This window comes from Epinephelus lanceolatus, chromosome 1 (genome assembly GCF_041903045.1).
Source record: "Epinephelus lanceolatus isolate andai-2023 chromosome 1, ASM4190304v1, whole genome shotgun sequence".
NCBI classification, from domain to species: Eukaryota; Metazoa; Chordata; class Actinopteri; order Perciformes; family Serranidae; genus Epinephelus; species Epinephelus lanceolatus.
This window is the reverse complement of record NC_135734.1, coordinates 15499288-15526698: the sequence shown is the minus strand read 5'-3', so window position 1 is coordinate 15526698 and position 27411 is coordinate 15499288. Positions and strand designations below refer to the sequence as shown.

The following is a 27411-nucleotide window of genomic DNA, read 5'->3' as shown; positions in this document are numbered from 1 at the left end:
CTGCAGCTGGGGGAGTCACTGTGAGCTGTGCATCATCATGAATGTGTCTACAAGTTTGAAGGTACGCCTGCCCGGCTTCGTGCTGGTGATGGAGGTTGTCATGATAGTGCTTTATGCTCTTTTTGTCACTTATGACAACGATACCGACGCTAAAATGCAAAACAATGCCACCAACCCGATGGAGAACTCCATGTATCGAGACTATCCCTACTTTGCTGATGTGCAGGTGATGATCTTCTTAGGTTTCGGCTGCCTGCTGGCCTTCTTCCGATTCTACGGCTTCGGTGGGATGGTCTTCAACTTTCTTACGGCTACATTTTCGATCCAGTGGGCGATCCTGATGCAAGGCTTCTTCCAGTTTTACTATGATGGTAAAATTCACCTGGGAGTGATCAACCTGGTGAATGCAGAGTTTGCCTGTGCTGTGGTGCTCATCTCGTTTGGGGCCGTGCTTGGAAAGACCAGTCCTATTCAGCTTTTGGTCATGGCTTTGCTGGAGCTCCCTATCTTTGCTGTGACAGAGTGGGCTGTATTGAAATACATTAGGATCAACGATGCAGGCGGCAGTATTCTTATTCACCTGTTCGCCTGCTACTTTGGTCTTGGGGTGACTTTTGTGCTGTACCGCCCAGGCCTGAATGAGGGACATTCTAAAGAGACCACTAGTTATGTTTCTGACATCCTCTCTGTAATGGGAACCTTGTTCCTCTGGGTGTTCTGGCCTTCATTTAACTCTGCCCTGACCCTTAAGGGTGACGATCAGCACAGAGCAATACTCCACACTTTTATAGGTCTAAGTTCATCCACTATCACTGCCTTCGCGCTCTCTGCACTGTTCAACAAGAGAGGCAAGATCACAATGGCTGATATTCAGAATGTGACTCTGGCAGGTGGTGTGACTGTTGGGGCTTCTGTGGACATGATGATTTCCCCTGTTGCTGCATACGTGCTGGGCATCATGGGCTGCACTGCCTGTTTCTTGGGATACAAGTACCTGACCCCCTTTTTGGCCCAATACATGAGGATCCAAGACCAGTGCGGTATTCACAACCTCCACGGGCTCACTGGACTCATATCATCCACCGCAGGGATCTGTGCCATCCTCCTAGCCACTGAGGAAACCTACGGGCCCAGCATGTACCAGATCTTTTCCCACCGTGCTCCACCTGAGGGAGATCCAAAGCTCCTGGAACTGCAGCAGCTGATTCCCGGGCTGAAGCCGGGCTTGGGTCGTACTGGGCAGGAGCAAGCTCTCTTCCAGGTGGCAGCTATCTTTGCCACCATCGTAGCATCTGCAGTTGGAGGGATACTCACTGGGTCTGTTATGAAGCTGCCCTTCATGGCATCCCCGTCTGACAAGGACTGCTTTGATGATGAGCTTTTCTTTGACATGCCCTCTGACTTTGATAGTGTTGAAGTGCTCAAGACTGCCATAAGCCTTGATGAAAAGGAACAAATGAGCTCAATGGAAACCAAAGTCGACATACAGAGGCAGTCATTTTGAGTCATTACATTTTTAAAATTATTGTCATTGCAACTATTTCAAAATGTAGATGTTTTTCACACTTGTTTGTGAGTTTTACAGATTGACTGTTATTTCGTGTTGGAGAGATGAAATATATTTGGGATTTGAGCTGAAACATTGGCATTTACTGAAAAGCTGCTTATTGTTTTAGCTGAAATTAGAGTTTTGTATGTAAAATGGCAAATGGCAAATAAAAGTTTAAAATGTGAGAGTTAATATAATTTGTATTGTGTTTTATGAATTCACTTTGAAATAAATGATTTTTAAAATATCCTAAATAATGTGTCTTTTTATTATTATTTATAATGTGTTGTATGTTACTGGGTGGCATTTAAATATCATTGGCTTCCTTTCAGTTCTTCTATTTTATCTTACATTTATGATTAATTATCTCATGTGTAAGAATGTATACATTTGAATACATGAATTGATCTCACTGCAAAAAACATTCCAGTGTCACATCTTTGACTGTAACTGGACTTGGTTTCTTTCTCCCACAATACATGCAATCACCCATACATTACAAATTATTCAGTTTCATGAAGGCGACAGTAGCTCAGTCCATAGGGACTTTGGTTGGGAACCCGAGGGTTGCCTGTTCGAGTCCCCGTCCGGACCAAATAATGAGCGTGGACTGGTGGCTAGAGAGGTGCCAGTTCACCTCCTGGGCACTGCCGAGGTGCCCTTGAGCAAGGCACCAAATCCCCTAATGCCTGACGGCAGCCCCCTCACTCTGATATCTCTCCACCTTGTGCATGTATAGGTCCTGTTTGTGCATGTGTGTGTCTTTCGGACCTGTGTGTTAATGACAAAACGAGTGAAAAAATTGAATTAATAAAGTATATATATATATCAACCAAAGTTGACAGGGTGCTATTTTTATCTGGTCGTAGACCAGGGGTATCAAACTCATCATAGTTCATGGGCCACATACAGTACAGCCCAAGTTGTTCTCAAGTGGGTCGGACCACTAAAACCATGAATAAAAAGACTTCCAAAGTTTTCCCTTTCTCTTAGTACAAGTATAGACACTGAAAACATCCATTTACAATCCATGTACTAAACAGATGATGAACAACCTGAGATGTCTTGAGAATATTAAGTGCAGTTTCAACAGTGTGTCTCAGTGTACTACTCTCTGTCATTACATAAGCATTTTTTCATACATTTCCACCCCTACGTAGTAATGCTGGTATCATCACACTAAACTAAAGTGGTTCAAACAAGGTTAAGTCACCCCCTGCCAACAGAACACATTACAAGTTCCAAATTTTACAGTTCCACCTGTATTGTTTTAAGATAGAAGTCTGATACAGATTCTTTTGTACTGAAGCTGCTGACTGACAATATTTTGCACCATGTTTAATACATACACATAACTACATAACTACAAAAATGTTCACTGTTGTATCCAGAAAACAGTGAGAGATGCAAAAAGAAATCACTTCTCAAATATTATTCTTTCAAATTATAACAAGCCCCAAGTATTATTTAAGATCATTGACTCGGTCCTTAATCCCCCGCAGACTGCGGGCATTGAACCATCTCCTGCTATTTGTGAAACCTTTTTAAATTTCTTCATTGAAAAAGTTTCCTCATCCAGAGCTTCGATCACATTTCCTGCCTATGACCCCTCCATCTTGGTCCCCTACTCTGCTATTTTTGATGGGTTCGAGCCTGTTACTATGTCCCTCCTACAAGAGATTGTTGGCCACCTGAAACCTTCTGGGTCCCCAAGTGACGCAGTCCCTCCTCGACTCTTTAAAGAGGTCTTTCCCTCTGTAGGTCCGTCTGACCTTGCGGTTATAAACAGCAGTCTGCACTCTGCAGTCTTCCCAAGAATGTTTAAACATGCAGTGGTCCAGCCTCTGATTAAGAAACCAGCACTGGACCCCAGAATCCCTGCAAACTTCAGGCCTATCTCTAAACTGCCATTTCTTTCAAAAATCCTTGAGAAAATAGTTTATAGTCAATTAATGTCATTTCTGGAAAAGCACAATATTCTTGAAACCTTCCAATCTGGTTTTAAAAATCTCCACAGCACAGAATCAGCCCAACTGAGAGTTTTTAACGACATATTTTTAGCTACTGACTCTGGTGACAATGTCATTCTTGTGCTTTTAGATTTAACAGCTGCGTTTGATACAGTGGACCACAAAAATTTAATATCTCGTCTAGAACACTGGTTGGGTATTAGGGGTTCAGCACTGGAGTGGTTTCGATCCTACTTAGCAGACCGAACCTTCAGTGTCAACAATGGTGACTTCACATCCTCTTGTGCGTCCCTCCCATGTGGGGTACCACAAAGTTCGGTCTTAGGCCCTCTTCTGTTCTCTCTATATTTGCTCCCACTGGGGTCCATTTTACGCAAACACGGTATATCTTTCCACTGCTATGCAGATGACTGCCAGATTTACTTGCCCCTTAAAAAGAAAAATGCACCTTCCTTGGGACCACTTTTTAAGTGGCTTAATGACTTAAAGGCCTGGATGGCACTAAACTTTTTAAACTTAAATGAAAGCAAAACAGAGGTGATGGTCTTTAATGGTACTGTTAGGACCCCACCCGTTGATTTGGGTTCATTGGCTCAATATACTAAACCAACCATCAAAAACCTTGGGGTAATAATGGATCCTGGGCTTAATCTCAATAGTCAGATTAGGGCAGTTGTGAAGTCGAGTTTCTTTCAGCTGAGGCTGCTAGCAAAAATAAAACCTCTTCTCTCAAGGCAACACTTAGAAATGATAATCCACGCCTTTGTAACTAGTTGGCTAGACTATTGCAACGCTTTATATATAGGGGTTAGCGCATCCGCCGTCACCTGCCTCCAGATGGTGCAAAATGCCGCCGCACGTCTTTTAAGTGGCACAAACAAACGTGAGCACCGCGTTACACTGGCTGCCCATACGTTTTAGGATCCATTTTAAAATTCTTTTATTTGTTTTTAAGTCTCTTAATGGCCTCGCCCCACTATACCTCTCTGAGCTGCTAGAGCCATACACTCCTACACACCCTCTCAGGTCAGCTGACCAGCTGCTCCTGAAAGTTCCCAAAACGACAAGCAGGATCAGAGGGGACTGCGCTTTCTCAGTTGTAGCACCAAAACTATGGAATGACCTGCCTCTCCACATCAGACAAGTTCCATCACTGCATGTTTTTAAAAAGCGCCTTAAAACCCACCTGTTCTCCATGGCCTTTGATCCCGCATAAATTGATGTCTTTTAACTTGCTATTACTCATTTTATTGACTAATTTTACTTATGTGCTGTGCCTTAAAATGTTTTATTGGTTTTATATTGTGTTATTTTATTGCACTTTATGTTTTTATCTTTATTGTTTTTATTTTGCTTTGTTTTATGTATATTTTATGTCTTATGCCTATTGTGCACTTTATTTTTAATTGTGTACAGCACTTTGGTCCATTGGGTTTTTAAAGTGCTTTATAAATAAAGTTGGTATGGTATGGTATGGTATGGTATCAGAGAACTTTATTTTGGTCAGAGTAAAAAAACCTTCTCAAGCAGCATTTTACCTGAAGTAGGTTACTCACTGTTTAACTTGCTCCCGAAACCTTGCTGTTAAAAGTAGATCATTATTAGGTGTGCAAGCCATCCAGTGTTTTATACCCCTGTGTAGACCATACTGACTGGGGCCAATGTATGATTTACTGTAAATCACGCGTCTTCTGATCAATCATAAATGGACTTGCACTCGTATAGCACCTTTCTAGTCTCCAGACAGAATGTCCTTTTACACTACAAGTCACATTCACCCATTCACCCACAGGTGGTCAAATCTACTGTACAAGGTGCCACCCACTACCGATTTTTAGACATTCACACAGCCATCTGAAGCATTTGGGGGTTCAGTATCTTTCCAAGGATATGCGAACTAGAGAAGCCAGATTAAAAACTGCTGATCTTCTGATTAGTGGATGATCCGCATGTCCTGAGCCGCAGCCAGGGCACAGTTTGATTCAAAAGCTATCGCTACAAAGCCCTAATATTAAAATATGTCCTTCCAAAGATTATAAAACATTGAGTATCTGAGATATCATTAACTCGCCAACCTATAAACACCTGCCTAATGCCAAATCTCCTGCCAACACTTCCGGAGATCAAGGCATAGCGAGGTCTTCTTCACTTCTTCTTTATTTGATTCCTCAATTAGAAAGTTTATTGATTTACACTGTAAGCGCTTTTATGCTATTTACTGCTCTGTTATCTGTAGATTATTGGGCCACTTTAGCTCTTTAGATTTTTATCTCACTAAGATAAATGATGTGTTTAAGTGCAGAGAAAGTTTATTGTGTCCTTGAGAGAAAAAGTGACAGATACTAGATAACAGGTGTTGTTTTGTCCAGTCAGGACTGTGATTGCCTGCATTAACGTGCATGCCATTAGTTACAAAGGTTGGAGAATCTTCTCCATCATTATAGTGTCCTTTATTAACTGATAAGGTTTCCAGAAAGCCTTATGTAATCATGGACAATGGTCAAACAATTCAGTATCTCTACTAATTGCATTTTATATAAAGTTTATAACTCAGAGTGCTGATACATACTTTAATGCTGATTTGATCCTCCTCATGGAAAATTCCTCTGATGAAGAACTGTGTGTCACATTTACTGATAAGTAAGAATAATTTGGAGAACTTAATAAGCTCAGACATCATGATTTCAAGGGTTAGGACAGGACACATAGAATATTTAATGACTTACCATGACTAATATCTAATCACTGATATGGCAATCCATGCAATAGTTTTGTGAGTGAGCCATGAATGTTTTTGTGAATTTTGTGTGGATTCTTCCAGCAAATGTTGAGATTTTTCACAGGATAATTGTGAAAACTTTGAGCTGCTGGTGACACTAGATGAAAAATCAGCAATCCATCCAATCCTGAAACATTTCAGTCCGAACCAAAGTGGTGTAAAGACCGATCGACATTGCCATCCTTAGCGCCATGCTAATGCATGATGCATGTCTTTTGATTTTTTTTTTTTTTAGCTTTATGACCTTTTGATGCTACACAATGTCATCAATAATCAAAGAGTCATGGATAATCTGTCAGTCAGTTTTTATGCTCTGAAGTAGATAACACAGTGTAATCCCCCTCCCATGTGAACTCCCACATGCTGTTAGAGGACAATGTTACAACTGTCCTGCAGCCCACCATTAATCATGATAAAAGCGTATTATCTCCGACACTGATTATTGCTGACTTAAGTGTTATCACTGTCATAAATAAGGTTGTATGATAGAAAATACAAAGTGCAGACCAAAGCAACCTTTCCTCCAAGATGCCCGCTGTATAACAATATCTTTTGATTTTATTTCATTATATGAAGCAATGAGTATGGTGAAGGGAAACAGACATCGCCGTAGGGTACCTGCGTTTTGTCACTATGAGATTTTACAGAAATCACCAGTGAAACTGAAAAAAAAAACCAGATAAATAAGAAAGACTTGCTTTAAACAGAGTAATCTCAGTAATCAGTAATTTGACAGGTTTAAAGATTAATTTATCAAAAGGAAGTGACATTATTTGAACCTGCAGGAAAGATTACAGGAAGGAAGCTGGTATCTACAGTTTAACACAACTGACTTCACCAGTAGAGAATTAGAGGTCAGATATTGACCCATGGGCACCTGAGATGTATTTTAAAGTCCCCCTCCACTCAGAATTTTGCTTATTGTTACTTCAGTTGGATGTTTGAGCTTCAATGTGCAAAATTATTTTATGTGATTTTTCACGTTTATCCATTAAAGAGAGAAAGTTTCTCCGTGCTCACCTCAAATATAATTCTAACATGTAGGCTATTAGCATATTTTGTGACATCACAAAAAGCCAACTGTGATGAGGAAACCTGAAACTTGAAATTAAGCTTTTTGGTGTAAAAAAAAAAAAAACAAAAAAAAAAAACAGCAGAAACAGATAATAATTCAAAGCAGAGTATTTTTATCTTATGTCTTCAAACACATCAGGAGGAGATCTATACTAATCCATCATTTCAGTAAATGTTACACAATTAATGAATCCCAGTTTGTTAAAGCATAGAACCAACAAATTAAAGGTATAAGATATTAAGAATCAAACACATCGCTCTTACAAAAACATCTGCAACACCAAAACAAGGCAGGTCCAAAACATGTATCGAACATTCTCCAGTAAATACAGTTGTGTTCATGTGCATGGTGACATAGCTGAACAGAGGGCTTGTCATTTCTGATATAATGACAAACAACAAACAGTGCCATCCAATGGTGGAAGGTCAAGCTGCACAAAGACCATCTCATCTCAGAGATGGTTGGCATAGCCCTCCCCGCTGTCTGCAGTATCAATGGTTTTGGTGCGCTGATTTTGCACAGAGGCATATAGATCAGACATGGTGGAGAGGGCGTCTGCATTGCCTTCATCTTCCTTCTCTGACTCCAGCTGCTCCTCTAAATGAACCACATCTGAGTACTGTATTTGTGGAGAGCTGCGGCCAGACTGCGGCCCAGGAGGCTTCAGGGTCAGGTTGGCATAGCAATCCTGAGTTTTGGACTGGAGGAGGAAATAAAAAAAAAAACAGTTTTGCAAAGTTATTCAATATGATCCAAAAAATCCTGTCCTTTCCTCACAGAGCCCCCCTGCACCAAACCTTCAACTGGTAAGCCCTCAGTCTTTGTAATAGATGTATAAAGACTCTACCTGTGATTCAGAGTTGACTCTGTGTTGATCCCTCACAGATGAAGCGTATTGAGGATCAGCTCCAGTGAACAAAGTCATGCCTGTGGAAAACAACATCACACTTTGAACACACACAGATAAAAGCTCTGAGAGAGACACATGTACAACGTACTTACTCGTCTGCATGTAGCTTATATTTCCATAAATAGGATTATCTTCCATCTGCCTCGAGCTCCGTCTGAAATTGGACAAAGATGACATTTGTTATTTTCATTTTCAGTCTGGCAGTGATGTCTAAAAATGCAGACCATTAAAGAAGAGATCATTTTGCCTCTTCCATCGAACAGTAATAGGCTACATACCTTCGTCTTGTCCTTGGTTTACACCTCCCTTCTCCTGCTGCAGTAAAAGAATAATACATTCACCTTCAAATACATGAAATGAATTTGTTTTCATTAGATTTTTAATGGGTGAATAACATAATTACCTGAGCAACATTTTGATACACAGCAAAAAATATTCCAAAATAGTGAGAGGACCAGTATTGCGCCGATACCCCCGATTAGCAGCTGTACATTCAATGGCTTACAAAAGAATGCTGAACCTGAAGAAACAGAGAAAAAGAATTATATTTATTGTGAATCATTTCAAATTATTTGAGAACCCTACCAAATGTTTTTAAACACACAAAAAAATTGTTAAAAAATAATAAAATTATATTGACTTCTCACGTATTTCAATTTTTATTTTCACTTATAAAGTTTAATTGGACAGGATACTGTCCTCAGTGTCACTCCTCACTGGAGTTTGCATGTGTTTGACCTGTGTGAAGAAACAGAGGCACCTAGAGAAAACCTTTGCACACATAGAAACAATATGCAAACTTCCCACAGAAAGACCCCATCTACTCTGTGAGGTGACAGTTACAACCACTGAACCACCACCGTATTGGCCTGCACACAATAAAGGAGGGTTATTTTAAGACGTTTCTGTCTCCTGCCAGTTGCATGCATAAAGACAGTTGCAAGCATATTATAACGATGCATAAAAGACACCGATACAGCATAAGGAGCAGCAACTACATGATACTGTGAAATCAAGAACACTGAGACTGATTAGTGTCCACATACTACATCAGTTTGGCTGGAAAATGTCATTTAGTTTTTGGTTCACCTGCTGCAATCCCAACCTCATTATGAGGTCAGATATGTTGTATGTAAGGCGCATACTGAAACTGGAGAAAGCTGCAGGCTCTGATTTTTGTCTTTCAAACCTGGGCCACAGCAGGGGTGACCTTAAGCCACAGATTTACACCATCTCTGTCCTCAGTGGATCTGCTGTCATCTGCAGAAGAAGATGTGGTTTGTACTGAGATGCTTTCACACATGAATGTGTGAACTGTGTTTGCACAGTGCAGTCGGCTTCTGTTGCAAGAATACATGCTCAGCAAAACATGTTGGATGCATTTCCTATTTCAGCAAACACTTGCAAAGCCTTGTTCACCGTGCTGACTGTTCTAACATTTCACTGAACCTATAATTCGCTTAAATAAAGTCAAATATTCAATCAATAAACTATGTCTTTGTCTTCACCACAGCATTTATTGGAAAATGCTTTTCAAAATCCTGCTTTTGTCCCATTTGTTTTAACTGTTGCATGCTGATTTTCTTAGTAAAGCCTCTGAACGTTGTCCTCTTACTGTCCAAATGTCATTAGTCCAGATGAGAAAAGAGAGGAATTGACGAAAATGTTAATACACTCATCTTTCCATATCAACAGATTCTTTTGACCTTGGTTTCACTTCTCAGACTGCATAAAGGCTGCCCTACAGTACCTTATTGGTGAGGTTGTCTGGAATACCTGCAAAGGATGGATGTTTTTTTTTTTGTAAAATATAATGTAATACAATGCAGAGATGCTTTCAGACATACTGTATTATTTCCAGATGTGTTTTCTCCTGTTGATCAACTCTTCTTATTTAAAGTTATCCCTGCAGAGTCAACACATACAGTACAGGCCAAAAGTTTGGACACACCTTCTCATTCAATGCGTTTTCTTTATTTTCATGACTATTTACATTGTAGATTCTCACTGAAGGCATCAAAACTATGAATGAACACATGTGGAGTTATGTACTTAACAAAAAAAGGTGAAATAACTGAAAACATGTTTTATATTCTAGTTTCTTCAAAATAGCCACCCTTTGCTCTGATTACTGCTTTGCACACTCTTGGCATTCTCTCCATGAGCTTCAAGAGGTAGTCACCTGAAATGGTTTTCCAACAGTCTTGAAGGAGTTCCCAGAGGTGTTTAGCACTTGTTGGCCCCTTTACCTTCACTCTGCGGTCCAGCTCACCCCAAACCATCTGGATTGGGTTCAGGTGCGGTGACTGTGGAGGCCAGGTCATCTGCCGCAGCACTCCATCACTCTCCTTCTTGGTCAAATAGCCCTTACACAGCCTGGAGGTGTGTTTGGGGTCATTGTCCTGTTGAAAAATAAATGATCGTCCAACTAAACGCAAACCGGATGGGATGGCATGTCGCTGCAGGATGCTGTGGTAGCCATGCTGGTTCAGTGTGCCTTCAATTTTGAATAAATCCCCAACAGTGTCACCAGCAAAACACCCCCACACCATCACACCTCCTCCTCCATGCTTCACAGTGGGAACCAGGCATGTGGAATCCATCCGTTCACCTTTTCTGCGTCTCACAAAGACACGGCGGTTGGAACCAAAGATCTCAAATTTGGACTCATCAGACCAAAGCACAGATTTCCACTGGTCTAATGTCCATTCCTTGTGTTTCTTGGCCCAAACAAATCTCTTCTGCTTGTTGCCTCTCCTTAGCAGTGGTTTCCTAGCAGCTATTTGACCATGAAGGCCTGATTGGCGCAGTCTCCTCTTAACAGTTGTTCTAGAGATGGGTCTGCTGCTAGAACTCTGTGTGGCATTCATCTGGTCTCTGATCTGAACTGCTGTTAACTTGCGATTTCTGAGGCTGGTGACTCGGATGAACTTATCTTCAGAAGCAGAGGTGACTCTTGGTCTTCCTTTCCTGGGTCGGTCCTCATGTGTGCCAGTTTCGTTGTAGCGCTTGATGGTTTTTGCGACTCCACTTGGGGACACATTTAAAGTTTTTGCAATTTTCCGGACTGACTGACCTTCATTTCTTAAAGTAATGATGGCCACTGGTTTTTCTTTAGTTAGCTGATTGGTTCTTGCCATAATATGAATTTTAACAGTTGTCCAATAGGGCTGTCGGCTGTGTATTAACCTGACTTCTGCACAACACAACTGATGGTCCCAACCCCATTGATAAAGCAAGAAATTCCACTAATTAACCCTGATAAGGCACACCTGTGAAGTGGAAACCATTTCAGGTGACTACCTCTTGAAGCTCATGGAGAGAATGCCAAGAGTGTGCAAAGCAGTAATCAGAGCAAAGGGTGGCTATTTTGAAGAAACTAGAATATAAAACATGTTTTCAGTTATTTCACCTTTTTTTGTTAAGTACATAACTCCACATGTGTTCATTCATAGTTTTGATGCCTTCAGTGAGAATCTACAATGTAAATAGTCATGAAAATAAAGAAAACGCATTGAATGAGAAGGTGTGTCCAAACTTTTGGCCTGTACTGTACATGGGCATGATTTACGCCTTACATATGTATTATACCCTAGACCAAGTCATTGTTTTGCAAGTCACAAGTAAGTCTTACGTCTTTGCACTCAAGTCAGAGTCAGGTCCTAAGTCCTAAACTTCAAGTGTGAGTCCTAAACAAGTCATAATGCGCTCTTCACCAAATGTAATGCCATTTTAACAACAGAGTAAGAATAAATTAAATTTACAAATATCATGAATGCATTTTAAAATTCATACTTATTTGTTAAAACAAGTTCATTGTAAGTCGCTGCGCTTGTGTCTGTAATTTCAACCTGCATGTTTTGCACACTGCACTTTGCTTCCTGTTGACCACAGAATAGTTTTTGTAAGCAAACGAAATTATCTTTGGTGTGATTTTTTTCAACTGGCGCTAAGTGACGCAGTGTTAGTTCTTCATGGTTTTCTCCTGCTACATGACTGGATGCTGTCGGAGTGGTTCAAACAAAGTGGATCTGAAGAAATAAGTATCGAGAATGAATAGTGTTAATGTTAGTTGATTCAGGAAATGAATCGATTCTAAAACATTTAGTCTTTGGGCTCGGGAGAATATATCAAGTGTTTTCAAGTCAAAAGACTCAAGTCCAATTGCATCCAGAAGTCATTGGTTGGTGTTAAAGTACAAGTCGAGTTTCCAGTCTTTTTTGATTTGTCGACTACAAAGTAATCAAATGTGACTGCAGTCTGACTCGTTCGACTCATGTGACCATAGTTCACACCTCTGCTGATGTCTATATATACTTTCATACATATAAAACATCTCATATTATGATATATATACTATTATATGTTCACATGTGGTGGTGTGTGACTTCATCATAATGTGAAACCCATTCTGTGCATGATGTTGCATGTCGTCGCCTTTGGGCAGAGCAGCACCAACCTAATTAACAAACTGAGTGATACTTAAACAGGAGTCTGACTGTGTCTCACTGGCTGCCTTCATTTAGTCGCAGTTTCATCAGAAAATTTTGAAGATGAATAATTAGATCACATTGTTACCATGGTAGCACCCAGTGATGGAGGATTTATTTAGGTCCTTAACTCAAGTACTAATACCGCACTGTAGAAAATAATCTGTAACCAATTAAACACGTTATTTAAGTAAAATCTAAAATTTACTCATCTCCTGGCAACAGATTCAGCTCCTCAAAAAGAATATGGGTTGAGACTGCTGTAGGTTCTTGAATATCTAAATATACCATGTCACCTAACTAGTCGCTATAGTAACCACCGACTCAGTGTTTTCTTCTACCAACTGTGATAAGAGATACTTAATACATATGTCATAAATGTCAGCCCTTACATCAAGAAGGATCATGTTATGGCTCACCCTTAGATGACATTTTCTATATCTTAAATCAAGACTTACCACCTTCACGTGTCCCATTGCAACAGCTTTCCATGGCAACGAAGCTTTAATGTAGGATAATTCTCTCTTTCTTCCTCTGTGTTTCTCTTACTATACTGTAAATGTGATAAACAAGACTACAGCATCTGTTGCATGTTTATCCTCACACGGTGTGATGCTACTTGAGAGAAGAAGCTGTTTTTTTCAAAGGACTGTTAACAGGCTACAGGATGTGTGCTTTTGCAGAAAACCACAAACTTTTTTTAGACTGAGAATAACATCAAGGCAACAGGTTGACAGGCTGTGAACTGCTGGAGATTACCCTGAAAATTCCTTTAGGTATCTTTGAGAATACAAAAAGTAACATTTAACATATATTAGCCAGCAGCTATTTAAAGGTCCAGTGTGTAGGATTTAGGGGCATCTGGCAGAAATGGTATATAATATTCACAACTATGTTTTTATTGGTTCATAAGCAGCTAAAATTAAGAAGCATTGTGTTTTGCTACCCTAGAATGAGCCGTTTAAGTCTACATAGCGGGTCCTCTTCCATAGAGTCCACTATTATGTTTCTACAGTGGTCAAGGACAGACACATTTAAACTCTGGCTCTAGATAGGGCCAGTCCCATTTTCATTTTAGCCACCATAGTTCTCCTACATGCTTGGCACATGGGAGAAGTTTCACTTTTGCAACCTCACCACTGGATGCCACTAAATCCTACACACTGAACCTTTAATAATTATTATTCTCTCCTGTTTCAATATTAAAATATATCTTTTTTTATCTGGAAAAAAAAACATGGGTCCCTTTCATACGTCAACTCTTAATAAAACAGGATATTCAAATGTCACACAAAGATGATGCATTGACACCTCAGCCACATTCGTTGGTATCCAGTGACCACAGATCTCTATAGTATATACTTTTAACCTCAGGCATGAGCTGCCAGGGCAAAATACGCTGGTAAAACAAGACCAACAAGTGTGAAGAAAGATTCCATTATCAGTGTGATGCCCTTCACCTACAGAAGTAAGATAATGTTGATTTACCTTTTTTCATGATGACCTCATGAAACAGAAGCAAACCTCTGTAACCTGCAACACACTCTATACTAGCGACTGTGAAACAATTGACATCCTATAGGAGGTAGATATCTACAGAGATTATAGTTTATTATTAGTGTTAACAAGCAAACTGATCTCCTGGTTTTAAGTCTTGTACTGGTTTTGATCATATTGTGAGTATAATGTTTAATGCAGCACAGTCAAACCTGATTATGCAGCTCTCTGTATGCCTGGTTCTAATATTATCCACGTTGCTGTATCTGTTGGTGCAGCCATGTGTTTGGCATCTTTACAGCCATCAGATCCCTTTGATTTCTCTACAGACTGAGTCCTCTCAACATTTGAGGGTAAACCCAGTTTGTTCTCTAGAATCTGACCACTACAAAGCGATGTGAGATGCATACATGGAAGGGAATGATCAGAGAGACAGGGAGCTGGAATTTTACAAAGGTTGCGGCCATAAAAACACACAAGCCACCAGTTATTTACATCTTTTGCAAACAGCACATAAACAGTGTGATGTTCTGCAGCTCAGAGTCACTTCTGAAACCTGTTTATCTGTCAGTTGTTTTTGTCACCTCCACCCTTCAGTGGTTACAACAAAGACAGCTTTTCTTTATATATGGATTTAAATTTTTCAGTTTGACAGATGATACTACAGCCTTAACTACTGCTCTGTTTAAATGACTAGTTTTCTAATTATTTTCTTTTCTTTACTGCACCCTTTTCCACGTTTGAGATGACTGTCAGTTTAGTGAAGTGGCGACTCAGACCTGACACATCATCCAGCTGGTTCTCAGGTCTGTTTTTAACACATCCCACCCACCAACACTGGATGAGTTGTTTCTTGCAAGGAGTGTGGGCTACCATAGGTCAAGCCATGTCCACCTTCATATCATGATACATAGTTATTTAAAGAGATGGATCTACAGAGGAAGTTGTCAGGGTGTGTGTCTTTTTTAGGATTCATCAAAGGATATGTTGCTTACAGGACACACAAGAGCGTAATTAATATATCTGACATGCTGTAGTTAATAAAGTCTCTGTATGTCAGATTGCACAGCTCATCCTGGTGACAACGTGTTCTGTATTGTGACTCCGCTATTCTCTGCTCGTAACATGGTTTTATGGCAGTGTGTGAGATCAAAGGAATGGTTAGAGAAATAAAATGGGTGGCCCTCAAGTGGTGCAGTATATGTTATTGGTTTATGGTATGTGCTACTGGTGCAAATGAGCTACAGTGACATCTTGAGGGCCTTAGGTCCAACCACATCCTACGCTGTTTATATTTTCCTCCTCATGCTCTCAGCCAGTCTCTGAGCACTGATACAAAGTTTACACAAACTCAAGCAATTCAGAGACTGAATAATTTTTAAGCAGACTAAATATTGTGGAAAACTTGTTTTTATTTGAGGAGTGCAAGAACATTAAAGTTTTTTCTTCACAGTGACACTGCTGTGTGGTTTATCATAGCCTTTCTCTATATTTACAGGAATACCTAATGTCATAGTGATCTGATCATTAATGTGAATAGGCTCATACTGTGCATTGCTTGTTACAAGGTATTTTTTTAAACTCTATATAGGCTATTGGTCATATTTGTACATGAATGTTATAGTAATCAGTCAAAATTTAACTTTAGTAAAAGTAAGGAAGCTCTATGACGTACCCATCATGCAGCAGAGTAAACCCTGAGTTCATTGTAGTATTTCATTATATTGCTGATGCACTAACATGTAAAAAGGATTGCATTTCTGTGGCTGGTACAGCAAAAGCTCATTTCACATACTGTTGAGTACTTAAATCTACAATACTGCATTATTGTTCAAATACTTGTGCCTGACTTCAGTTAAAGGAGCAGTGTGTGGGATTTACTGGCACCTTGTGGTGAGGCCCTCACCCCTGTCTTTCAAAGCCTGTGGCAGAACCTATGATGGTCTTCAGGTAACGTAAAAAAAAAAAAAAAAGAAAAAAAAAAAAGGAAAGGCTTTTTCTGGAGCTAGTCTTGAGTTTTACCATTCTAGAATACAGTCGAAACATGGTGGTGCAACATGGCCAACTTTGTTAAAGAAGACCTATTCCCTATGCAAATTTTCTTTTCCTTTTATGGTGAACGTATGACCCACCCTGGCTATGTGCTCATTGCCTTTGTTGGTTGGGTTGGTTAGGTTTAGGCAAGAGGGGTGAGATTGTTTAGGGTTAGGGTAAGAATATCAGGGTAAGCCAATCAGAGGCAGAGTAACAAAGAGTAAAGAGGGTTATGCTTTTACCGTCCTGGGGAAAATAAATTTGCACTCCCTGTGCAGACAATATGATGGGCTCATTCTAAGTTGGTGAAAACAGAAGTCTTATTTTACTTATTTTAACTTATAGCTCTAACTTTAACTGATTTTCAGGTCTTTATACAATAATATACATGTTGATGTTTCACTGTTTCATTATATTTAATTTCTGTCAATAGATCACCCTAATCCTACACACTGGTCCTTTAAGTACAAGTATCAGTAGCCTCAAAAGGAAATACTCAAGGATTTTCAGGCAGGCAAGAAGGTCGTTCCTGTCATAGTTTCCAGAATATAAACAACAGTAGACATAATGCAAAGGTTGACTCTATTGTATGGGCTTGGAATCTTGCAATCTGCACGCTTTTCTACATTGTGGCAACAACAAACCCATATGTCACACAGATGATGACACAAGTGTAAGCCTATTTCACTATGCAACAACATTACTAATGTGAAAGCTGAGTGGCCGTGAGGATTCATTTCACAGCAGATATTTTCACATGTCATATTATAGTACCATTAATATATTATTATGATATTAAAAGCAGGTGTATTCAGTAACATTAGTGATAGCTGCATTCACTGGAATTGCTTACTGGGACACTTAATGTAACTGAACCACTGTTAATGTTATCCATTTCATCTGTGCTTTTTCTACAACGATGAGTCAAAATGTCTGCAGTGAAGAAGATCCATTGTAACTTATATCAAAAAGCCCCAAAATTCCCTTACCTTGTTGTCTTGTTTCCTCAAGTGTCTTACTCTTGAATGACCCTGTGGGTGACCTTTGACCCCCATTCTGAAAACTTCAAAGTGATGCAGAGATCAAGAAGTGCATTCTAGCCTCTCTTGGCTCACCATTGAGCAAAGGATTTTTTTAACTATGGCCACATTTTTTAGCTGCATTATTAACTTAAAAAATCCAGTATTTTTACTTGAGCAAATAATTTATTGCAATAACACACATAAACACAACACTAGATTTGCCAGTAATGGTCATATTGTGGTTCCCAGTCTAAGGACTAACTCATTGCAAAAAACTCTTATTTACAGAGCCATAACATACTGGAATAGTTTACCTTTCAAAATCCGGCTAATTAAAAATAAATTATCCTTTAAAAAGGACATACAGAGGTATCTGCTGGCCTGTAGATGAATGTGAAAAGTAGAAGGTATGCTCTGTGCGTGTTTACAATATTGTGTGTTTCTACAAGTTGTGCTATTTTTTCTTTGTCTTTTCTGACTTTTAAAAATATATATTTTTTCAATATATTGATTATTTAGTATTCTACTTTAATGTATGTAGCCTACAGTGTACCCAATTTTGAACTGAAATGACTGAATGTAATTCCTTTTTTCTTCTTCTTCTTTATTTTCTTTTTTTCTGTTTAACTTTCATATAAACATGAGCTTTGTATTTTATAATGTAAATTGATGAAATTGTATGTTTTATATGTAATGTAGTGTAATATATTGTATGTAAGGTGTGGACCCCAGGAAGACTAGCTGATTGCCAAGGCATTCAGCTAATGGGGATCCTTAAAATAAACATAAACATAAAGTGGCTGATGGTATGCCCCTAGCGGTTCAGTGGTGTTAGCCGATCCCTAGAGTGATATGCCACTCGTGTTCCACCGGCACACACAGTTTCCAAATGGCAGATGCAGTTGTCAGACTGTCACAGCAGCACCACCCCATGATACTCTACCATAAACTGTATTTTTTTTCTGTCTATATTGACAAGCTAGTTCAACATAGCGCTGTAATTAAAGGAATGTATAATTAAAGTCCATTATGTTCTTGAGATATGTGCAATGCAATTGAAATGACAGTAAAGTAATTTTATGGATATGTTTACCAATGTACCCTGAAACTAATATTAGAGCTAGTTTTATCTATTATGGCTGTTGTTAGCCTAGCCATTGTAGACAGTCTGGCTAATTGATAACAGAAAGTAAGAGACAGCTGATAATACTGGTGATTGTATTAGTTCTGGCATGTTTGATGTTCATAGTAGAATGTGATCACACTGTACATCATATTAAACTCCAAGTCATTAACCAGGCATTTGCTTTATTATTTATTATTCACCATAAATGCTTTGAATAAATAAGCAGTTGCCATTTCTTGATCTACTGAAAATTCAGTAGGCCTACCAACATTTTTTAACAGTGTTCTCATGGGAAAGAGCTCTAAATTGCTTTCAGCACCAACAAAACACAGCGAAATGTTTATTTAGACAGAAATGATGGTGCATTGAGCAGCCTGTTGTGTTACATATGTGTACTGCCTTTTAATACGGTGGGGTTTAATTCAGTTTGATTCATTCACATTTTATTAGCATGGCAAACTGTGCGCACAATAAGTGAAGATCTACCAGAATTTGGTTTATAAACACGTCGCTGCCTATAGACACACTTTTGACACACCTACCAAATGAGAGAAAATGCATCTCAAAGCCCATTGCACACTGTTTCACACCATTTCAAAGAAACATGTCATTTAACCAGGAAACCAGAGCAAAATGGTGCACATCATTTTGAGACTGAATGTGCTCCTAATGAATGTCGCAACCAACTTGGGCCCCAATAAACAAAGCTTTTATCACAGATAAAAAACAATAAATTGTGAAGACAGTAAAGCCTCCACTAAAATAGCATTTTAAGTCTTGTGTGTGATTTATTCTTCAGGGATTTATACTTCGGGATTCATCCAGTTTTCATATGAGCTGAGGAAATCTCCACTCGTCGCTAGGCTAATTTATATAATGTAAAATGCCATAGGCTGGCGCTAATAAAGTTAGCATTTTGCATTTGTTTGGAAAATGTGTTTAATATGACAGTTGTTTCATCGATGAATGTTGTGAGTTATAGGAGCCAAATTGTGTGACGTTACCTTTGTTAAATGTTGCTGTTGTCCCTGGTTTTATATGAGAACAGGAGAAGATCGCTAGTTGCTAGGCTAATTTATACAATGTAAAATGCCATAGACTTGTGCTAATAATGTTAGCATGTTGTATTAGTAAGGAAAATGTGTCCAGATTAGATGAAGACAAGTGTTTGTCTGTGACTGCTGCGAGTTATAGTGAAGCCAATTTGTGTACTTGTGTTTGAAATTGTCTCAATTAAGACATGTTTAATGTGTGTTTTATTTGTGTTTTGAATCAACTAAACTTTACAGCACTTCACAGAAACCTCCACCGCTGACCAGTGTTTTGGAGGTGTAACTGCAGAGTGACACAGACACACCACCACACAAGTAAAATGCTCACAAGGCGACAGGCGACATGTGTAGGCTAACCTATGAATCCCACGTTATTTTTGAAAAGCTGCAGCTCTTGATAGAGTTTAATTTTATTTTTTTCTGCAACTAAGTGACCAAAGAAATATTGCTGACTAATGACCTTTCTGGTCGACCACCGTTTTAGGGACAACCAACCCTGTTCTCCCCTACAGTGTGCAAAAAGAGGCATAATATGCAAAAGTTAGGAACAAGTATCTCAGCTGTCACCAGTATTTAATAAGGACTAAGTCTGTAAAAGAGTAAACTGACGGACTGACGGTCTGTTGTCATTTTTTACCCAATATTGTTTGAAAGCAAAAATGTGGACGAGTTGTTACACGTTTTCCAACACTAACTTCCTGCCTGCGGAAACCTCACCTCAAAGCTGGTGCTTTAAAGCAGACTGGTCCCTCCCATAGACAGTCCTCCTGCAGACAGAGCTAAAACAGGCGGGTCTACCGTCCTCGTGTCCCGCCCCCTGTCCCTGTACTGTCCTCTCCTCTCCAGAACGCTGATGTGTTACTAACTCCAGCTTCAACTCCAACAAAAATGTTCAATTTCGGGTCCAAAATTCTACTGCTGTTCCTCCTGGCCTTCCCCTGCGGGTTAATATCCATCGGTAAGTTACATTTCTCCTCTGAAACAGACTCTTTATGTCGTCGCTTTACTTCAGCAACACTTAGAAAGTTTTAAGACAGCCTCACATATTGACGTGGCATAGTGCCGCAGCTTTTCACCAGCAGCTGGAAGTCTTCACCAAAACTTTACCATCGTTAATGCATGCACGTTTTATCCATGTTCATTCATAGGAACAGGAAAGCTGTAGCTCGTCTGTTTTACTCTGAAAATGGTCGTCTGCAGCCAGCTGCTGCCGTACAAACGCGAAAAAAAGATGTAAGCCATTAAATGTGGAGTTAAATTTGACTGTGTGAGCTTTAGAGGTGATTTTAGGCAAAGTCTAAAAGTCCTTATGGATGCAGCAGCAGTTAACGGCTCCCTCAGGCTGGGACACGTCACCATAGATAACATGGTTACTCTCACTGTGTGTTTGTAGGTTTCTTAAACTTTTTTCCCGCTCACTTACATTAAAACTGGGACTTTTATTGTGCTGCTCTCATTTTATACCGACAACAAATGTAGCCAGTTTGCCTGCAAGGAAATACCAGGCTATAAGGAGAATGTATCAACACGTACAATGTGTCAGAAAACTCAGCCATTCATGTTACAGTGCATTGCATGTACGTTACTACCAGGTTAATCCAGCTGATGCATCACTTTAAAACGTTTTACTCATTGATTTGTTTTCTCAGTGTCATTATGGTGTGTAATATTCCAGCTACATATTTTACATTTTCATTTTTCTGGAGAAAAATCACTTTCTTTTCCCAGCTTCTCTTTTCTTTGTCCACAAACAACCACTTAAAACACCTTTATGCTGACATAAATTGTGGTGATCCTTAGGGATGACTGTTGGCATTTGCGGAAGATAGAGACACTCAAAAAATTGAATGAAAGAAAAAAATTAGTGAATGTGCACATAATGGTCCATTTCGCTCACTAAAAACGAGCCGTCAGAGACAATACACCGACTCAAACAGTTTTAACACCAGGAAAACACATTTAATCAGTATTATGATGGGACAAACTTTCGCTCACATATACCGTTTTGTCCTCTTCCCCATGCAGGCCATGTCTCTGCAGACCCAGACTCTGCTGAGGACATCGCTGAGGACACAGATGCTGCAGTAGATGAGGAGGAAGATGATGAAGAGGTGCTCATTGAGGAAGATCAGATACAACCCTCGGTATGTTTGTTTCATCATACAGCAGCACAGCAAACCATAGGTTTACCTGTAGATGTTCAAGTTACGATGTCATGTGATGTTCCTCCTCAGGAAGGAGACGAAGACGATGCTGACGAAGCAGGTGATAAACAGTTAGCGTCTCACCCTGATGCCGACACGACCATCATCTTTATGACCGGAGAAGGTTGGTTTTTTTATTCAGTGAACTTCCAAAGCTTTAACACTGTGTCAAGACATCATCTTAGACTGCTTTTGTTTTATGCGGTGACTTATCAGGCAATACTGTGGCTTTGTTAGTACATCTTATAACCTAGTCCCTTTGTTTTATTCATGTTTTTTAATATATTGATTATTTACTTGGATTCTTCACACATTTAGAATTCCCTGCCAATGAAATTGTGAGATTCCTGGTGGGTTTCACCAACAAAGGAAGTCAGGATTTCACCGTTCAGTCGCTGGAGGCCTCCTTCCGTTACCCCCAAGACTTCCAGTTCTACATCCAGAATGTAAGTTTGATCTCAACATTTAAAAAAACACCCAGAAACATTTTCTTTATCTTTTGACTTAATCTGGAGTATGTAGTAAATAAAACCATTAAAGAAATATGTCACCCCCCAAATGATCATTTGTATAATTACCCACCCTATGTTTACCGGAATTTGTGGTGAAAACTTTTCTCACATGCCTCCACAGTGAACAAAGAATCCAAAAACAAAGAAAATTCTTGATGAATCTGAGTCACAGGGGGCTGCGTTTAACAGCAGCAAAACTATATCAAATTATCCATTTACTAAGGGTGTAATGATCCCTGGATCTGGATCGATATATCGAGTCAGTGTTTATATCGTCATCTTTAGGATACGCTTTTATTTTGAAAGTCTGTGTCATCATCAAACAGCGGGAGGCAGATGGCAAGCAGCCAAGAGAAAGACGATGAAGCTAACCTTATCTACTCGGGCATGAATCAGCAGTGTGGAAATATTTTGGATTTCTGAGAAAAAGGGGTCAACAGACAGAGCACATGTCATACATAAACCATGCTGTTGTGACATAAAATACGATGTAACATCACCAGCCTGGACGGGCATCTCATTCTTCTCATTACAGCAACATTAAAAACTCTGTTTCAGCACTGTTCGGCTGAAAAAATGTGCATGCAGGCTTAAATTCAACTATGCTGTTCTGTATATTTACAACGGACATGCAGTGACTTAAAACAACGGCAAGTAAGAAAAAGTTTAAATAAGGCATGTAATTTATGAAGTTATAAATGGAGGAAAGTCTGCTAGCTGCTAGGCTAATTTATGCAACGAAAACATTCAGCCTATAGTTGGTGACTAACAAAAAACGACATGTCTGTGAACCTTGACAGTTTTTATTGAGCTGAATTTTGTACCTTTGTTAAACAATATTGTTATTATCTCAAAATTGTATTGGCAAATACCGTATTGTTGTCCAAAGAATTTATATGATATCGCATCATGATGAAACCAGTGATTTACACCCTGACCATTTACAAACTCTAAACCCCAACTTCCACATACTCTGTCTGCGCCGTGCCACACTGTGTAGCAGATACGCTCCCATTCTAGTGAATAGCTTCATTTCCACAGCGCGCGTTGTGCAGCATCTCTGGAGTGTCCCAGAAGTGCGCCAGGTCTATTTTTCAGTGACTGCGCATCCATAGCACATCAAGCCACGTAGCTAAGATCGCACCAGACCGGAAACAGAACGCACACAGCATCCGGTATATTTCAAAATACAGCACAATGCATGGACTACGGATTTTAAACTCTCAATTTTTTAAAAATCACATCACATCCTGTCGCACAAGTTGTCAGTCAGTGCGAGGGTCCGAGGAAAGATGGACGAGGAGAAACTCATAGTTAAAGTGGAAAACCATAGTATTTTGTATGACACCACGCATCCTTTCTACAAGGATACAAACCGAAAGGAGAAGACGTGGTGTGAAATTGCAGGAGTTTTGGGAGTGAATGGTGCTTTATATCGTGTGATTTCGCAGTTCCCACGTGTGAGCTTGTGGCTCTGCTACATGGCGCGGCACTCCAGAAACGCACCCAGTAGGTGACGGTACACGCTGTCGGTCGCTCCAGATGCGCAGACAGAGTATGTGGAAATTGGGGGTAACACAGCTCATGCAGTATAATCCAAGTCTGATATACCCAGTCGTATGCTCAGTGGTTCTCAAACAGTTGCATTTTCACTAAAACTGTTATACTTACAACACTTAAGCATAAACAGCACAGGCCTGCTGCTCCTCTTTGCATGAGAATGTTTATGGATAAGTGTTTGAAATTTTAAGGTTTTAGCAAAAATGTGAGTTTTGGAAGTACGGAGCATACGACTGGATAAATGAGACCTGGACTGTACTGTGTTACTTGTGTGAGAGTTTGTACATTGGTTAAAGTGTTGCTGTTGTTAAACGCAGCCCCCTATGGCTTTATTTCATCAAGAATTTTATCAGTTTTTGGATTCTTCTCTCACTATGGAGGCATGCAAGAAAAACACAGTTTTCTTCATGAGTTGTTGATATACAGATGAGTATTTGGGGGGTGGAGTATTCCTTTAGGCCTGTGTAAATTGAAATTTGTTACAGTATCGCACATGCTCACACACTGATGCTCACACACTGCACACCACATAGATGTCTAGCCTTTTTTATTTTTAGCAGAAGACAGAAAAATCCACAACATTATCATTTATGCCTCTACTGTATGTGTATGTTTGTATTGCCAAAAAAAGTCATCTTTTTAATGATGTATGTTTTGTGTAGTTCACAGCGTTGCCTCTGAGCACTGTCGTGCAGCCCCAGGCTCAGGCCTCCTTCGAGTACTCCTTCATCCCAGCCCAGCCCATGGCGGGTCGCCCATTTGGTCTTGTTATCCTCCTCAACTATCTCGACTCTGAGGTAAAAATGTTTGTCATTATTTATTCATGAAAAAATATATGTGGTAATGGTGGTCGGTGCTCGAGGTCGGTTCAGGTGGACATGTTAGAGAAGAGGCAGTGTGATGATGTAAGGCAGTGACTGTCAAAATGCTCTGCAGGAAGGTTTTTCCACAGCCCACCTCAAATTTTGATGATTCATGAAAATGGATGCCTGAGGAAGCCATTGTCAGCGCAGCAGTGTGTCTTTATATTCTTGATACAGCTTTATTTTTTTCCTATTTTTTGTGTAATTGGGAGGACAGGCAGCTCCTTACTGTCATTATTTTCTGCCTGCTGAGCTTTGACTGATGTTTCTGTGCTGTTAACAAATGATGTGACAGATGCTGACTCATAATGGCATTCAGATTGTTATAGAGCAGTTCTAAAAACTTGAGAAAGTTCAAGGTACTTGTTTACGAAGAGTATTTGCTTACTAGTTTTTTAATTTTCTCTTCAGGGCAGCGTGTTTCAGACTGCCATCTACAACCAGACTGTCACCATCACTGAGCTAGAAGAGGGACTGGACGGAGAAACGTAAGGCTTTCTTCTATGTTCTATCACGTACATAATTGTAAATGAAAATGTAGAAGATGTTTTTGCTCTTTCATATTATCTCACTGCAAAAATGAAAGGAAGCTCACAAGCTATGGAGTAGAGCCAAACTGACTGAATCAGAGTAGGCAGCAGGACATATTAAACCAATCTCAGTTCTGTGGAAGTGGTGTATAAATCTAATTATGTTTTCCACCTATTATTTATCCAAAATGTCCCTTAAGGCTACATCCAGCTCTCTAAGGCTTCACAATACCAGCTTTCCTAGACTATTGCACATGTAAGAACCTGTAAAAGGAGGTGTGAAATTGGCACAAAGAGATTAGTTGTCAGAATTGTGCTGCTGGTGCAAGATGCAGAAACTGTCACCAGCAAATTATTCAAGCCAAACAAAGTGTTTTGCATCCTAAAATCTCCAAATGGACTAGGAAATGTTGCAGATACAGATCAGTTGAAGGTCATTTAAGGGCAGTCTTCATGCAAAAAACTTGCAGTTGCTGTTAAAGGAAGCTATTTGTTGGAATATAGCTATTTTTGATGGCTTTCTTGTGCTGCATCATAATTAGCATACATTATTTAGCAAGTAGACCACACAATATTTGAGAGGTCAGAAATGTTTTCATACCACAGTCGTCAACTGAGCCTGGTTGCTACAGATATTTAGATAAATAGCATGGCAGAAAAAGCATTGGAAACATATTTAGCTCTGAACTGTGACTATGCATTGTAAAGGGGATGTAAGTAAATTAAACTGCAAGTTCTTATTTGTGTCTTAAGTCATCACTGACAGAGTATGGTATGCAAAAACACCTACTGAACTACTGAACTCCTTTTGTGATTTCTGTACACTGATTAAAGAAATCATTTTGTTTGTTTCTGCAGGATGTTCATGTACATCTTCCTGACTGGACTGGTGGTCCTGATGCTCTTTGGGATGTACCAGGTCCTGGAGACAAGGACGGTATGTGTTTGTCTTCCATCAGCTGCTTTATTTCTTATGTTTGGTCTGCTGTACTTGGGTGATTGATGAGTAATTTCCTCTGGTTTACCAGTGCAAATGAAATAAAATATTGTTGTGTATAAAGTCAAAAGCAGCACATTAACAAAGAGTGTCATCCATCCTCCTCCCTGTACAATCTGCTCATTAAACAGGGATTAATTGCACTTTAAACAGGCTTATGGATAAAATGGTTTAAAAATGAGACATGTCAACTTTTGTTTTGCAGAAAAAGAGACTCCCAGTGAAAATAGAGAAGGGCACTGGTGGGATGAGCGATGTGGACATCAGCTGGATTCCTCAGGAGACCCTCAATGTCATGAGTATGTTCATTTTTATCCCCGGCTGTCACAAGTAATATCAGGCCATACAGAGAAGTGATTTTTCTCATATTACTGTAACTCTCTGTCAGAATGCAGCAACATAAATCTAATCTTTATATGCTGTCTTCCAGACAAGGCTTCCCCTAAAGCATCTCCACGGAAACGAACCAATAGGGCAGCTGGAGCAGATCAATAAAAGCCGTCTGTTTCCTTCCATCATCATACTGTCCGTCAGGCTTTCAAAGCTCATTTCCTCACCACAGTAACCCGACTCTCATTTACAATGGATCAACATTTCCAGCCCGAGCAATGTGTTAGAGATGTCTGTACGGATCGCAGCCTCTCATCCTGCTGCACGGCTGGATCCACGACAACACGGCATCCTGGACTCTACTGCTCTGATCAGAACAAGACCATTTAGACACTAACAGGACTGAACTACAGTTCATATTTAAAGGGACTTTTTTATCAGTATGTTTGTGTGAAAGGTGATAAGAGATGAACCAATAAGTAATTAAACTTTTTTGTATGGAAAAAAAACGAAGGGATTTTGGTACAAACTGCCCCGCAGAAAGCTAAAGATATGCATTCCTGTTTCATCTGTTAAAGGAGATGAATCCCCCTCCTCTGGATCATGTGAACACCACTGTGCCTTATCTGTGTTATATCTGCAGTGCCCTGTGAAGGCTTTACGTTAAAAACAAGTAGATGTAATTGATTCAGAGGTTTCCCACTGAGTTGTTTGTCAGTGGGGCAAAGGCAGCTGCATTTACAAGCAATATTAAAACAGTGTTCTCTGGAGGTTTCTGCAGGTTAGTTTACCTGGATTATTTTTTTCACCTGCTGTTGTGATGTAACCGTTCTTGGTGGAGCAGTCTGTCAAACTGCTAGTTTTGGAAAAAAATATGTTTTCAAAAACAATAAAAGGGTGAACAAAATATA

At 39.7% G+C, this 27411-nt stretch overlaps 3 protein-coding genes across 3 annotated transcripts; 2 read left to right on the top strand and 1 right to left on the bottom strand.

The window, feature by feature from the left end:
* Nucleotides 1-1796, top strand: rh50 (Rh50-like protein). The gene has a single exon (XM_033627363.2). It carries the CDS (start codon nucleotides 38-40, stop codon nucleotides 1502-1504), a length of 1467 nt encoding a protein of 488 aa, XP_033483254.1. The 5' UTR covers nucleotides 1-37; the 3' UTR covers nucleotides 1505-1796.
* Nucleotides 1797-6829: 5033 nt separating this feature from the next.
* Nucleotides 6830-13402, bottom strand: LOC117257470 (uncharacterized). Its single transcript, XM_033627694.2, has 6 exons — nucleotides 13232-13402; nucleotides 8687-8803; nucleotides 8562-8598; nucleotides 8376-8437; nucleotides 8221-8300; nucleotides 6830-8073 (listed from the first exon to the last, which is right to left on the bottom strand). The coding sequence occupies exons 1-6, from the start codon at nucleotides 13263-13265 to the stop codon at nucleotides 7825-7827; spliced, it is 579 nt and encodes a 192-aa protein (XP_033483585.2). The 5' UTR covers nucleotides 13266-13402; the 3' UTR covers nucleotides 6830-7824.
* Nucleotides 13403-20304: 6902 nt separating this feature from the next.
* LOC117256436 (translocon-associated protein subunit alpha-like) lies at nucleotides 20305-27411 on the top strand. Its single transcript, XM_033625855.2, has 9 exons — nucleotides 20305-20462; nucleotides 21530-21648; nucleotides 21739-21832; nucleotides 22027-22154; nucleotides 24443-24577; nucleotides 25055-25131; nucleotides 26032-26110; nucleotides 26376-26469; nucleotides 26601-27411. Exons 1-9 carry the CDS (start codon nucleotides 20393-20395, stop codon nucleotides 26663-26665), a joined length of 861 nt encoding a protein of 286 aa, XP_033481746.1. The 5' UTR covers nucleotides 20305-20392; the 3' UTR covers nucleotides 26666-27411.

Bases quoted from the DNA above. Each gene is read 5' to 3' on its own strand.
- rh50 (XM_033627363.2), top strand. From the start codon at position 38: ATGAATGTGTCTACAAGTTTGAAGGTACGCCTGCCCGGCTTCGTGCTG.
- LOC117257470 (XM_033627694.2), bottom strand. From the start codon at position 13,265: ATGGAAAGCTGTTGCAATGGGACACGTGAAGGTG. The intron at 8,804-13,231 runs GTAAGTCTTGAT...CTGTTTCTTCAG, and splicing joins CAATGGGACACGTGAAGGTG to GTTCAGCATTCTTTTGTAAG. The intron at 8,599-8,686 runs GTAATTATGTTA...CTTTTACTGCAG, and splicing joins TGTATCAAAATGTTGCTCAG to CAGGAGAAGGGAGGTGTAAA.
- LOC117256436 (XM_033625855.2), top strand. From the start codon at position 20,393: ATGTTCAATTTCGGGTCCAAAATTCTACTGCTGTTCCTCCTGGCCTTC. The intron at 21,649-21,738 runs GTATGTTTGTTT...GTTCCTCCTCAG, and splicing joins AAGATCAGATACAACCCTCG to GAAGGAGACGAAGACGATGC. The intron at 22,155-24,442 runs GTAAGTTTGATC...TGTTTTGTGTAG, and splicing joins TCCAGTTCTACATCCAGAAT to TTCACAGCGTTGCCTCTGAG.